General features: G+C 47.3%; 1 protein-coding gene across 1 annotated transcript; it reads right to left on the reverse strand.

Annotated features, from left to right (window-relative positions):
- Nucleotides 1-324: 324 nt before the first annotated feature.
- On the reverse strand, nt 325-4,573 carry LOC140419400 (uncharacterized). Its single transcript, XM_072503279.1, has 2 exons — nt 4,483-4,573; nt 325-2,743 (listed from the first exon to the last, which is right to left on the reverse strand). The coding sequence occupies exon 2, from the start codon at nt 2,625-2,627 to the stop codon at nt 1,758-1,760; it is 870 nt and encodes a 289-aa protein (XP_072359380.1). The 5' UTR covers nt 2,628-2,743; nt 4,483-4,573; the 3' UTR covers nt 325-1,757.
- Nucleotides 4,574-15,210: the final 10,637 nt, after the last annotated feature.

Genomic DNA, 15,210 nt, shown 5'->3' on the forward strand with positions numbered 1-15,210 from the left:
TCTTCCTTCATAAAAAAAGGGAGAAAACATTTTTTTCAACCAAATTTCTTTAAAACATCTTTCTCTTCTTTTTTGTATTCCTCCAGAATTTCCCTGGGACCGGGCTTCAGTCCTCTTATTACATTCTAGGCGGGACATCCGATGTGGGACATCTCACCTACATCACGCCCTGGCTTTGGGCCTGCTGCCTCAGCCTCCGTTTGGCTCCGCCCCCGCTGCTCCTTTCAAATTTTCAGGTCCGGCTTTCAGGTTGTCCCGCTCCTCCTCCACGTGCAGCCGCTCCGCCGAACCTACCGAGACCAGTCTCCCCCCCCCCACCCCCCCTCACCCTTCCAACCCTCCGGCTCCCTGAAATGGAGCTTTGACGGGCGAGGGAGGCAGGGCCGACCCCGGAGAAGTTTCATTTTATTTTAAACAGCGGGGAGTCCCCCGAAAAAGACCGCAATATCGTGGACCAGCAGGAGCTTCTGCTCATCGCGGCCGCTCCGCTCGCGAACGCCACCGTCTCTCCCTGTGTGAATTCGCTGGTGTTTCCGCAGGTTGGATGAATCACTGAATCCCTTCTCACACTCTGAGCAGGTGAATGGTCTCTCCCCAGTGTGAATTCACTGGTGTGTGGACAGAGCGGATAACTCAGCGAATCCCTTCCCACACTTGGGGCAGGTGAATGGTCTCTCCCCTGTGTGAACTCGCTGGTGTGTGGGCAGAGTAGATAACTGAGTGAATCCTTCCCACACTTGGAGCAGGTGAATGGTCTCTGCCCAGTGTGACAGCGTCGATGAGTTTCCAGCTGGGATGGAGAAATGGCTGATGAAATTCAACGTGGGCAAGTGTGAGGTCTTGCACTTTGGAAAAAAGAATAGAGGCATGGACTATTTTCTAAACGGTGACAAAATTCATAATGCTGAAGTGCAAAGGGACTTGGGAGTCCTAGTCCAGGATTCTCTAAAGGTAAACTTGCAGGTTGAGTCCGTAATTAAGAAAGCAAATGCAATGTTGTCATTTATCTCAAGAGGCTTGGAATATAAAAGCAGGGATGTACTTCTGAAGCTTTATAAAGCATTAGTTAGGCCCCATTTAGAATACTGTGAGCAATTTTGGGCCCCACATCTCCGAAGGACATACTGGCACTGGAGCGGGTACAGCAGAGATTCACACGGATGATCCCAGGAATGGTAGGCCTAACATACGATGAACGTCTGAGGATCCTGGGATTATATTCATTGGAGTTTAGGAGGTTGAGGGGAGATCTAATAGAAACTTACAAGATAATGAATGGCTTAGATAGGGTGGACGTAGGGAAGTTGTTTCCAATAGCAGGGGAGACTAGGACCCGGGGGCACAGCCTCAGAATAAAAGGGAGTCACTTTAGAACAGAGATGAGGAGAAATTTCTTCAGCCAGAGAGTGGTGGGGCTATGGAATTCATTGCCACAGAGGGCGGTGGAGGCCGGGACATTGAGCGTCTTTAAGACAGAAGTTGATAAATTCTTGATTTCTCAAGGAATTAAGGGCGATGGAGAGAGAGCGGGTAAATGGAGTTGAAATCAGCCATGATTGAATGGTGGAGTGGACTCGATGGGCCGAATGGCCTTACTTCCACTCCTATGTCTTATGGTCTTCAGTCAATTTATTTGACTTTATAAGCCAGAATATTAGCCCCTGTAAATGGGCCGGAGTTTCTCATCAGCAGAAAGAGACCCAAATGAATATGGTTCAGTCCTGAATGTGAGGATCAGCAAAATCCAATCACTATGGTTACTTGTGGCCTCGTTTGTGTTTCAGCAGGTTGGGTGAAGTAGTGAATCCCTTCCCACACTCGGAGCAGGTGAATGGTCTCTCCCCTGTGTGAACTCGCTGGTGTGTGGACAGAGCGGATGACCGAATGAATCCCTTCCCACACTCGGCGCAGGTGAATGGCCTCTCCTCAGTGTGAATTCGCTGATGTACAGTGAGGTCACATGATCGTCTAAACCCAGTCCCGCAGTGAGAGCACCTGAACGGTCTCTCGTCAGTGTGAACACGTTGATGGTACATCAGATCCCCAGAACTTTTACAGCGCTTCCCGCAGTCTGGACATTTAAACGGTCTCTCATCAGTGTGAACTCGCTGGTGTCTCAGCAAGTGGGCTGAAATAGCAAATCCCTTCCCACACTCTGAGCAGGTGAACGGCCTCTCCCCAGTGTGAACTCGCTGGTGATTCTGCAGGTTGGATGAATCACTGAATCCCTTCTCACACTCTGAGCAGGTGAATGGTCTCTCCCCAGTGTGAATTTGCTGGTGTCTGGACAGAGCGGATGACCGAGTGAATCCCTTCCCACACTTGGAGCAGGTGAATGGTCTCTCCCCAGTGTGAACTTGCTGGTGTGTGGACAGAGCGGATGACTGAGTGAATCTCTTCCCACATTTGGAGCAGGGGAATGGTCTCTCCCCAGTGTGACTGCGTCGATGAGTTTCCAGCTGGGATGGGGAAGTGAATCCTTTCCCACAGTCCGCACATTTCCACGGTTTCTCCTCAGTGTGATTGCATTTGTGGCTTGTGAGGCCTGATGATTGACTGAATCCTCGACAACACACACAACACGTGTACGGTTTCCCCGCAGTGTGAATGATGCTTTTTCCTTCCATGTTCAAAATCTGCTGATATTCAGGATATGATAAGTTGAGGATTCTGTCAGATCCTGATGTGATGCTTAGTTTGAGTTTCCGGACTTTGAAGTCTCCCCTTCGAACACCCTGTGAAACTGATTTAAAACAGAAAATAGGGAGTGAGAGAACCCACAAAAACACAAAGGCAGGTTGTGAAATTGAGCTGAATGATTGAGCTGGTCATTTGTGGGGCCGGCACTGGGAAAAAGTGACCATGAAAACTGCTGGATTGTCATAAAAACCCAACTGGCCTCTTTGGGAGGAGAGAGAAAGAGGTGAAGAGGGATTTAGTATATCTACAAGTCATACTAAAGAGAATAGTTGGCAATGCAAATTCGACCTTGAGCTTCATAAAGAGTAATCTTGACACCAAAACTATGCTTCTGGTGGCATGGTGATTAGCACTGCTGCCTCTCAGCGCCAGGGACCCGGGTTCAATTCCGGCCTTGGTGACTGTCTGTGTGGGGTCTGCACTTCCTCCCAGTATCTGCGTGGGTTTCCACCCGGTGCTCAGGTTTCCTCTAACAGTCCAATGAAGGGAAAGTTAGGTGGATTGGCCTTGATAAATTGCCCCTTAGTGTCCAGGGATGTGCAGGTTAGGTGGGGCTATGGGGTTACAGGGACAGGGTAGGAGTGTGGGCCGAGGCAGGGTGCCCTTTCAGAGAATCAGTGCAGACTCGATGGGCCGAGTGGCCTCCTGCACTGTAGGAATTCTATGATTCCAATTCTATTCGATGAATCTTTATAAAGCTCTGGTCACCACTTTTCAGGAAGGATCTGAAGGTTCTTGGAGAAGGTGCAGAGGAGATTTACCAGAATAGTTCCAGCAAAGGAGGTTGAGGGGAGATTTGATTCAGGAACTCAAGATTATGCCAGATTTCTATCAGGTGTACAAAGAAACTCTGTTTCCATTCACTGATCGTCCAAGAACTAGGGACAAAGATGTAAAGTTTTGGGTAAAACCCGGATTGATCCAGATAAGATCCTGAGGGGTTTTGACAGGGTGGATGTGGAGAGGATGTTTCCTCTTGTGGGGGAATCGAGAACGAGGGCATCACTGTTGCAAAATAAGGGGTCACCCATTTCAGATGGAGATGAGGATTTTGTATTCTCTTGAGGGCTGTAAGAATTTGGAACTCGCGTCCTTAAAAGGCAGTGGAAGCAGAGACCTTGAATATTTTTGAGGCAGAGCTGGATAGATTCTTGATGAGCAAGGGGGTGAAAGGTCATCAGGGGTAGGCAGGAATGTGGAGTTAACGTTAGAATGAGATCAGCTGCAATCTTATTTAATACTGAGCAGGCTCGAGGGGCCGAGTGGCCTGTTCCGAGTTTGTATGTCAAAGGTACAGGAGATATGAGGTGATATGAGATTTATGTTTTTACACAGCGAGTGGCAATGACCTGAAACTTGCAGCCTATGAGGGAGTTTGAAAATAGAAACAATGAATGATTTGATTTCAAAAGGAAATTGGATAGACATCTGAGGGAAATAAACCTGCGATGATACAGGGATAGAGCAGGAGAATGGCACTGACTGGATTGCCCCAGTGAGCTAGCATGGTCTCAATGGGCCGAATGCCCTTTGTGCCATCATGTCTCTGACTCCTTTGTGTAATCTAGTTTTGTAATTTAACCCCAGGGGGTTCAGATATCACTCAGGTAAATCTGTGCTACACTCCCTCCGAGGCCATTCTATCCTTCCTCAGGTTTATTGCCCAGGACTGAACACAGTTCTCCAGGTTTGGTCGAACCAGGGTTTGTGAATCTTGGGGCTTTTCCAGTCACACTGAGACCTGAAATCTTCCCTCACAGTCAGAACAGACAAACCTTTTACCTTCCACACCCAGATGCTGCTGAAATTCAGTTTCTAATGAATCAAGTGACTCTGTCAGATCGCGATGTGACGTTTGGTTTGCAGTTCCCGCCTGTTAAACCTCTACTTCCAGTATCCTGTAAATTTACAGAAACCTCACTGTCAGTTTAGGATAGAAATTCAGAACATTCTCTCCTCGCCAACTTTGATTAAATGTATTCCTGGAGGTTTGATCACATGACCCAGCCCCCATCCTCCAGCCATTAATCGGTCAACACATCCATCCTTGTGACACACTGCCTTCCTCGGCCAATTAGGAAGCAAAATGACTCATTACCTCACAGGACAGTTACTGTCCTAATGATTTTCCAGACACCCAGGGATGAATCTCACCAACGCAGGGAGCGGAGTTGGTGCGAACTCAGGCAGGAGCAGCTTTGGAACAGTAAATATAAATAACTTACCTCAGGGATTCACGGCCTATTCAGCAGGGAGCGGATTTGGCCCGAATCCGGGGAGGAGAAGCTTTGAACAGTAAATATAAATAACTTACCTCAGAGTAAAGCTGATTGGCTGATTGGGAATCTGTTCTAAATTTGAGAAACTGGAGTAATTAACTAAGTAGGGAGTAACTCGGAGATCAGTAACTAGGAGATTGCTGTTTATATCTATAATCAACGATTTGGATGAGAATGTACAAGACATGATCAGTAAGTTTGCAGATGACACTAAAATAGGTGGTATTGTCGGCAGTGAGGAAGGTTATCAAAAATTGCAGCAGGCACTTGATCAGCTGGGGAAGTGGGCCGAGAAATGGCAAATGGAATTCAATACAGATCAGTGTGAGGAGTTGCATTTCAGAAATCAAGGTAGGACTTTCACAGTGAATGGTAAGGCCTGAGGGTGTATCATGGAACAGAAGGATCTTGGAGTTCAGGTGCACGGTTCTGTAAAGGTGGAGTCACAGGTCGATAGGGCAGCACGGTAGCACAGTGGTTACCACAGTTGCTTCACAGCTCCAGGGACCCCCGTTCGATTCCCAGCTGGGTCACTGTCTGTGCAGAGTATGCACGTTCTCCCCGTGTCTGCGTGTGTTCCCTGGTTTCCTCCCACAGTCTAAAGATGTGCGGGTTCGGTGGACTGGCCATGCTAAATTGCCCTTAGTGTCCAAAAAAAAGGTTAAGTGGGAGTTACTGGGTTACGGGGATAGGGTAGATAAGTGGGCTTGAGTAGGGTGCTTTTTGTAAGGGCCGGTGCAGGCTCGATGGGCCGAATAGCCTCCTTCTGCACTATAAATTCTCTGAAGAAGGCTTTTGGCGTGCTGACCTTCATCAGTCAGGGCACTGAGTATACAAGTTGGGAAGTTATGTTGCAGTTGTACAGGACGTTGGTGAGGTCGCACCTGGAGTATTGTGTTCAGTTTTGGCTGCTTTGCTATGGGAAAGATGTTATTAAACTGGAGAGAGTGAAGAAGAGATTTACAAGGATGTTGCCAGGACTCAAGAGACTGAGTGAAAGGGAGAGATTGGACAGGCCAGGACCTTTATCTTTGGAGCGTAGGAGACTGAGGGGTGATCTTATCGAGATGTATAAGATCATGAGAGGCGTGGACAGGGTGAATACACTCAGTCTTTTTCTCAGGGTTGGGGAATCGAGAACTAGAGGGCTTTGGTTTAAGTTCAGAGAGGAAAGAATTAATGGGAACCTAAGGAGCAATGGTTTTACACAGAGGATGGTACGGAATGAGCTGCCGGAGGAAGTAGTTGAGGCAGGGACATTGACAACATTGAAAAGCATTTGGACAGATACATGGTTAGGAAAGGTTCAGAGGGATATGGGCCAAATGCAGGCAAATGGGATTGACCTAGATGAGCTTTTTGGTTGGCATGGACCGGTTTGGGCTGAAGGGCCGGTCTCCGTGCCATAGATTCTATGAACCCCAAATCTCTTTGGACATCCACTGTACTTAACCTCTTTCCATTTAGAAAGTACTCAGTTCTATCCTTTTTTGGTTCCAAACAGATAACCTCACACATGTTTACATTACCACAATCTTGCCCATTGACCTTGTCTGTCAATATCTTCTTGCAATATAATGCAATCATCTATGCTGTCTATGATGCCACCGAACTTTGTATCATCAGCAACACAGAGGGGCTGGTTTAGCACACTGGGCAGGCCAGCAGCATGGTTCAATTCCCGTACCAGCCTCCCCGAACAAGCGCCAGAATGTGGCTAATAGGGGCTTTTCACAGTAACTTCATTTGAAGCCTACTTGTGACAATCAGCAATTTTCATTTCATTTATTTCCCAGTACAGGAGAGGCCCTTCGGTCCATCGAGTTTGCACTAACACATGATAAACTTGACCCACCTACCTAATCCCATTTGCCAGCACTTGGCTCATAGCCTTTAATGTTAGGACGTGCCAGTCTTCATCCAGGTACTTTTTTAGAGGATGTGAGACAACCGTCTCTCCCACCCTCCTCGGCAGTGCATTCCAGACCCTCGCCACCCTCTGGGTAAAAACATTTTTCTTCAGTACATGTGTCAATAAATCTAACCCCACTCTCTGTTGTCTGTTGGTTAGCCAATCCTCTATCCAAGCTAATATCTCTCCACCCCGTGGGATTTTACCTTTATTATTACCTTTTATGTGACACTTTATCAAATGTATTCTGGGAGTCAAAATACATCGACAGGACCCCATTATCCACTTGGCTTGTTACATCTTCCAAGAACTGCAAGAAATGAGTCAAACACGATTTACCCTTCACAAAACCACGCTGACTCTGATGGATTGCAGTTTGACTTTCCAAATGTCCAGTTATTACTTCCTCAATCATGGATTCCAACAGTTTCCCAACAACAGGCTTTAAAATAACTAGTTTCCTCCGTTCTGCCTTTTTGACCTAATCCAATTACATTGGAGATTTTCTCAGTAACCCTCAGTCACCATCACTGAAACGAACTTTAAATTCCAGATTTTATTAATGTAATGTCCCCAGAACATTCTCTTGTCTCTCTGGGTGACTAATGCAGTGACATTGTCACTGGGTCAGTGTCTCCCCCCTGGTCTCTGTGAGGTTGTTTGTGGAGAGAAGCCGGAAGTGGTGGACAGTGAGAGTGGAGAATGTTCATTGTTCAGCTCTGGGGCCGCACTCGGGATTTGTAAACCCCGCCCCCAACACTGACCTCTCACCTGACCCCTCATAATTCCCGGACAATGATTGACGGCATCGCGCGACCAATAGAAGAGTGGACGGTCCTGGAAGGGGGGGGGGTTGGACGTGACTGGTCCTCCAGCCAATCGGAGTGAATCAGGGGCGGGACTGGGCCGAATGAAGCATGCGCAGTGTGATTAATGGCGACGCAGAAAAGTTTCTTTCTCGGATCCACAATCCGTGAAGGTGGGAATGGCGGGACGGAGGGAGAGCTGGATCATGCGGGTTGTTAGGCACGCTTCGTAAACATGTTATATGAACCTCACACATGTTTACATTACCACAATCTTGCCCATTGACCTTGTCTGTCAATATCTTCTTGCAATATAATGCAATCATCTATGCTGTCTATGATGCCACCGAACTTTGTATCATCAGCAACACAGAGGGGCTGGTTTAGCACACTGGGCAGGCCAGCAGCATGGTTCAATTCCCGTACCAGCCTCCCCGAACAAGCGCCAGAATGTGGCTAATAGGGGCTTTTCACAGTAACTTCATTTGAAGCCTACTTGTGACAATCAGCAATTTTCATTTCATTTATTTCCCAGTACAGGAGAGGCCCTTCGGTCCATCGAGTTTGCACTAACACATGATAAACTTGACCCACCTACCTAATCCCATTTGCCAGCACTTGGCTCATAGCCTTTAATGTTAGGACGTGCCAGTCTTCATCCAGGTACTTTTTTAGAGGATGTGAGACAACTGGAAGGGGGGGGGGTTGGACGTGACTGGTCCTCCAGCCAATCGGAGTGAATCAGGGGCGGGACTGGGCCGAATGAAGCATGCGCAGTGTGATTAATGGCGACGCAGAAAAGTTTCTTTCTCGGATCCACAATCCGTGAAGGTGGGAATGGCGGGACGGAGGGAGAGCTGGATCATGCGGGTTGTTAGGCACGCTTCGTAAACATGTTATATGAACTGAACATCTGACAAAATAAACCACCGGTACCTGGGGATCTAAGCGGAGGCTGCAGCTTTGTTACAGACGAGCCTGTGCACCCGCCATCTTTATTTGGTACTGGCAGCGGTGCGCATGCGCCCTCGTTATTTGGCTCACTGGCAGAAGTGCGCACGCGCACCCGCACCCACCATCTTTATTGCGGCACGAGCAGCAGAGCGCAGGCTCAGTCGCCATCATTGTTGGGGGCAACATTTTTGTAATGTGTCTTCATGACAGACTTTCACTCGGAGTTACAAATTCTTATTTATGGGGCAGAATATATGCCGAGGGCAGTGACAATAACTCGAATTTATATTGTGACTTGAACAGAATATAACTTTTAAGACTTTCAGAGAAACGTTACAAAATAACAATTGACACTGAGCCGCATGAGGAGATATTAGATTTGAAGGAGAATCTTAATGGAAGAAATTGAGTCAGAGAGTCGGAGAGTTTTAAGGAGGAAATTCCTGAAATTGAGGCCTTGGCAACTCAGTAATGGTGGAGAGATTAAAATCAAGAATTCTCAAGTGGCTGGAATTAAATGAGTGCAGCGATCTCAAAGGGGTGTGTGTGGAGGAGATTACAGTGATCAGGATGATCATTATCATGGAGGAAAAGAATGAGAAATGTAAACTTCTGTGTGCCTTTTAAAAGGAAGCATTTGCAGATCAGTGGGCACAGGGGCTGGTGTGAGTAAGCACATGGGTAGCAGAGTTTGGGATGGGATGGAGGGGGTTGTTTAATGTTGCAGTCCGGCTGCGAGTGCGTTGGAATAATTTGGTTAAGTGGTAACAGAAGAATGGATGATGGTTTCTGCAGCAGATGAACAGAGACAAAGGTGGAGTCGAGCTGTGTTCCTGAGGTGGAAATCGGCAATCTTGGTGACAGTGTGGATATGTGGTCAAGAACTCATCGAGGGGTGAAATATTTCACCATGGTTGTGAACAGTCCGCTTCAGCCTCAGACATTGGACAGGGATGGAATTGGTGGCAAGTGACTGGAGTTTGTAGCAGGGATGAAAGGGAATGGGTTCAGTCTTGTCAATATTTAAATGGAGGAAAGTTCTGCTCATCGAGCCCTGGATGTCAGACAAGTTCAACAGTGTGTGTCTTGGAAAGGAACTTGCAGGTGGTGATGTTCACATACATCTGCTGTCCTGCTCCATCCAGGTGGTGGAGGTTAAGTGTTCAGGAGATTCTGTGAAATTGTGATTCAGTCGTTGGTCCATTGCTTGCTGTTACCCTCACTCCTTTCTCACTCTCTCCCTTTCCATCAATCTTTTTGATTTTCTCTCTCCCCCACTACTCGCTCTCTTTCTCTCACTCTGTTTCTCATATTAAATTCTCTAGCCCAGAGGGTTGTGGATGTTAATAATAATCATTATTGTCACAAGTAAGCTTACATTAACATTGCAATGAAGTTACTGTGACCATCAGTGAATATATATAAGGCTGAGATGGTGAGATTTTTGGTCTCTCAGGAAGTCAAAGGACATAGAGAGCTAACGGGAAAGTGGAATTGAAGACTGAGATCAGCCACAAATGTGTTCAATGGCAGAGCAGGTTTGATGGGCCGAATGGTCTACTTCTGCTCCTATTTCTTGTGTTCTTGCAGAGGCCCAAATCTTGTGTGGGCTCAGACCGGGTGGCAGGTTCCCTTCCCTGAAGGACATTAACAAACTAGTTCACTTTTCACAAAAGGTTCAACAGTTTTCGTGGTCACTTTTTCCCAGTGCCAGCCCCACAAGTTACCAGATTGATTCAGCACAATTTCACAACCTGCCTTTGTGTTTTTGTGGGATCTCTCTCTCCCTTTTGTTTGTTTTAACTCAATTTCACAGGGTATCAGCAGGGAAGGATGTGCAATTGGGAAACTCCAACCAAGCACCACATCAAAATCTGACAGTCGTGTAACTGATCGTAACCTAAATATCATCAGATTTTGAACATGGAAGGAAAAAGCACAGTTCACAGTCGGGAGAAACCATGGAAATGTGGGGACTGTGGCAAAGCGTTCAATTACCCATCTGACCTGGCACCCCATCGACACATTCACACTGGGGAGAAGCCTTTCACCTGCCCCGAGTGTGGGCGTGGATTCACTCAGTCATACAGCCTGTTGATGCACCAGTGAGTTCAAACTGGGGAAAGGCCTTTCACTTGTCCAGAGTGTGGGCATGGATTCACTCAGTCATCCCAACTGCTGACACACCAGCCGATTCACAATGATGAGAGACCTTTTAAATGCAGAAAATGCGGGAAGCGCTTTAATAGTTCTCGGGAACTGGTGTCCCACCAGCATGTTCACACTGACGAGAAACTATTCAGGTGCTCTGACTGGGACTGGGTTCAGACGATTATCTCAACTCACTCTACACCAGCGGATTCACACTGGGGAGAGGCCATTCACCTGCTCCCAGTGTGGAAAGGGATTCATTCACTCAGGCAACCTGCTGAGACACCAGTGAGTTCACAAGTAACTGATGTGATTGGATTTTGCTGTTAATCACATCCAGGACTGAAGCATGTTCGTTGGACTCGGGTTGGACTCATATTTATAAACGCTAATCCAGTTATAAGGGATAATATTCTGGATAAAAGTCAATTATTTAACACAAGTGTGTCGAATCTTTTAACATCCCATCACAAGTTAGTTCTGTTTGAAGGTCTCCCTCGCCCCTGTCTCCTCCATCCTCACCTCAAGTGTGTGGAGTTCATGAAGCTTCTTTCTCACTGAGATTGAGACAATTTGATGAGCTGCCTCTGCTGCTTTCCTCTCTACCAATGGGCCAAATTGTCTCGAAAATTCCACCTGGTCTGAGCTCTGAACTCCTCTTTCTCCAGTTTCTCTCCTACCTCCTATCTTCATCAGAGCTCATCTTCTCCATTAGACCTGCCTCCTGCGCCAGGGTCCTGGGTTCGATTCCCGGCTTGGGTCATTGTCGGTGCGGAGTCTGCACGTTCTCCCCGTGTCTGCTCCCAGGGTGTTCCTGTTTCCTCCCACAAGTCCCGAAAGACGTGTTTGTTAGGTGAATTGGACATTCTGAATTCTCCCTCTGTGTACCCGAACAGGCACTGGAGTGTGGTGACTAGGGGCTTTTCACAGTAACTTCATTGCAGTGTTAATGTGAGCCTACTTGTGACACAAATAAAGGTGTTTGATTATTACTATTTCACCACATTCTCACAAAACTGCTGACCATTCACCTTCTCCATGTTGTGTGATATTGTTCATAGTTCTCTCTCTTCGTCCTGTCGCTCATCTTTAAATGCACCATCATCACCCATCCTAAAACAATATTTAACCCCACCATCATTGCAACTACCACATCAAAACCTCCCTTTCCTCTCCAACTCCTTGTACTCGGTGTCCCCCAAGGATCTATCCTCGGCCCCTCCATTTTCTCATCAACACGCTTCCAGTAGGTGACATCATCCAAAAGCACCGTGTTAGTTTTCACATGTACACTGACGAGACCCAGCTCTACCTCACCCCCATCCCTATCCATTCCTCCACTGTCACTCAATTATCAAACTGCTTGTCCCACATCCAGTACTGGATGAGCAGAAATTTCCTCCAATTAAAAATTGGGAAGATCAAAGCCATTGTCTTCAGTCACCATTACAAATTCCGTTTCCTAACTCCCGAGTCCATCCCTCTCCCTGGGAACTGTCTGAGGCTGAACCACACTCTGCATAATCTCCGGGTCAGATCTGACCCCAAGTTGAGATTCTGACCCCATATCCACACCATGACTAATACCAGATATTTCAATCTCCATAATGTCACCTGTGTCCATCCCCACCCCAACTGCTGCTGAAACCTCATCCATGCCCCTGTTACCTTTTGACTTGATAACAGACAAACTCTGTCCTCTCCCCGATCCAATTAGTTTCCAATGAGTCGATTCTGTGGAATGGAATGTCTCATCAGCGTTTCCACGGTGACCTTTCTGCAGTGAAGCGCCTGCTTGAGTTTATAATTCAGACTAAACTTCTCTCTCCTAGAACACACATTATATCAGACATTGGATGTCAATGTATTTCAGCCATGTTATGTTAATATCTCCCAAACCCTAAAAGGAGTTTCAGATACATAAACTTTTAAATGTGGGAGGACAAGTTGATAAAGTGTTTAAAAAACACATGGGATCCAAGGTTTTATAATTCTGGGTGTGGGGTTCAAAAGGACAGAGGTCATGTAAACCTGGACAAATCATTGGTTCGGCTGCAGTTGGAATATTAGATCAGGTTTTGGGGATCTTACACCAGGAAGGATGTCAAGGCCATGGAGAGGGTGTAGAAGAGATTCACTGAGATGATAGGTTTGCACTGAGTGCTGAATTTGGTGCTTTTTGAGTGCTATAGTAAGAGTTTGGTGACCGAGGGAGTTAGGTGAGGAGGGAGTAAGGTGCTCCTTTCATTTTCTTTCCGACATTTCCGCCAAGAGTGCGAAGAGAGCCAGGAGTTTACAGAAAGTGTAGCTGACTGGGAGCAGAGTCGGAGGGCGGAGATCTAGTTAGTCCACAGGGCAGCTATATTCTGTCAGGTAAGAAGGGATGGAGGCTAGGCCAGTTGCATGCTCCTCCTGTAGGATGTGGGTGGTGAGGGATACCACCGGTGTCCCCGCTGACTATACCTGCGGGAAGTGCACCCAACTTCAGCTCCTCAAAGACCGTGTTAGGGAACTGGAGCTGAAGCTGGATGAACTTCGGATCATCCGGGAGGCAGAGGGGGTGATTGAGAAGAGTTACAAGGAGGTAACCACACCCAAGGTACAGGACAAGAATAGCTGGGTTATAGTCAGGGGGAAAAAAACAAACAGGCAGACAGTGCAGGGATCCCTCGTGGCCGTTCCCCTTCAAAACAAGTATACCGTTTTGGATGCTGTTGGGGGGGGGATGACCTACCGGGGGAAGGCCCTAGCGGCCAGGTCTCTGGCACTGAGTCTGGCTCTGGGGCTCAGAAGGGAAGGGGGGGGGGGAGAATAGAAAAGCAATAGTTGTAGGAGATTCAATGGTTAGGGGAATAGATAGGAGATTCTGTGGTCGCGAGCGAGACTCCCGGAAGGTATGTTGCCTCCCGGGTGCCAGGGCCAGGGATGTCTCGGATCGTGTCTTCAGGATCCTTAAGGGGGAGGGGGAGCAGCCAGAAGTCGTGGTGCACATTGGTACCAACGACATAGGTAGGAAAAGGGGTGTGGAGGTAATAAACAAGTTTAGGGAGTTAGGCTGGAAGTTAAAAGCCAGGACAGACAGAGTTGTCATCTCTGGTTTGTTGCCAGTGCCACGTGATAGCGAGGCTAGGAATAGGGAGAGAGTGCAGTTGAACACGTGGCTGCAGGAATGGTGTAGGAGGGAGGGCTTCAGGTATTTGGATAATTGGAGCGCATTCTGGGGAAGGTGGGACCTGTACAAGCAGGACGGGTTGCATCTGAACCAGAGGGGCACCAATATCCTGGGAGAGAGGTTTTCTAGTACTCTTCGGGAGGGTTTAAACTAATTTGGCAGGGGAATGGGAACCGGATTTGTAGTCCAGCAACTAAGGTAGCCGATATTCAGGACGCCAAAGCATGTAGTGAGGCAGTGGGGAAGGGAACACTGACAAAGGAGAGTACTTGCAGGCACGGAGATGGGTTGAAGTGTGTATACTTCAACGCAAGAAACATCAGGAATAAGGTGGGTGAACCTAAGGCATGGATCGGTACTTGGGACTACGATGTGGTGGCCATCACGGAAACTTGGATAGAAGAGGGGCAGAAATGGTTGTTGGAGATCCCTGGTTATAGATGTTTCAATAAGATTAGGGAGGGTGGTAAAAGAGGTGGGGGGTGGCATTATTAATTAGAGATAGTATAACAGCTGCAGAAAGGCAGTTCGAGGAGTATCACCCGATTGAGGTAGTATGGGTTGAAGTCAGAAATAGGAAAGGAGCAGTCACCTTGTTAGGAGTTTTCTATAGGCCCCCCAATAGTAGCAGAGATGTGGAGGAACAGATTGGGAAACAGATTTTGGAAAGGTGCAGAAGTCATAGGGTAGTAGTCATGGGCGACTTTAACTTCCCAAATATTGAGTGGAAACTCTTTAGATCAAATAGTTTGGATGGGGTGGTGTTTGTGCAGTGTGTCCAGGAAGCTTTTCTAACACAGTATGTAGATTGTCCGACCAGAGGAGGGGCAATATTGGATTTAGTACTGGGTAATGAACCAGGGCAAGTGATAGATTTGTTAGTGGGGGAGCATTTTGGAGATAGTGACCACAATTCTGTGACTTTCACTTTAGTAATGGAGAGGGATAGGTACGTGCAACAGGGCAAGGTTTACAATTGGGGGAAGGGTAAATACGATGTTGTCAGACAAAAATTGAAGTGCATAAGTTGGGAACATAGGCTGTCAGGGAAGGACACAAGTGAAATGTGGAACTTGTTCAAGGAACAGGTGCTACGTGTCCTTGATATGTATGTCCCTGTCAGGCAGGGAAGAGATGGTCGAGTGAGGGAACCATGGTTGACAAGAGAGGTTGAATGTCTTGTTAAGAGGAAAAAGGAGACTTATGTAAGGCTGAGGAAACAAGGTTCAGTCAGGG

Source organism: Scyliorhinus torazame, chromosome 5 (assembly GCF_047496885.1).
Source record: "Scyliorhinus torazame isolate Kashiwa2021f chromosome 5, sScyTor2.1, whole genome shotgun sequence".
NCBI classification, from domain to species: Eukaryota; Metazoa; Chordata; class Chondrichthyes; order Carcharhiniformes; family Scyliorhinidae; genus Scyliorhinus; species Scyliorhinus torazame.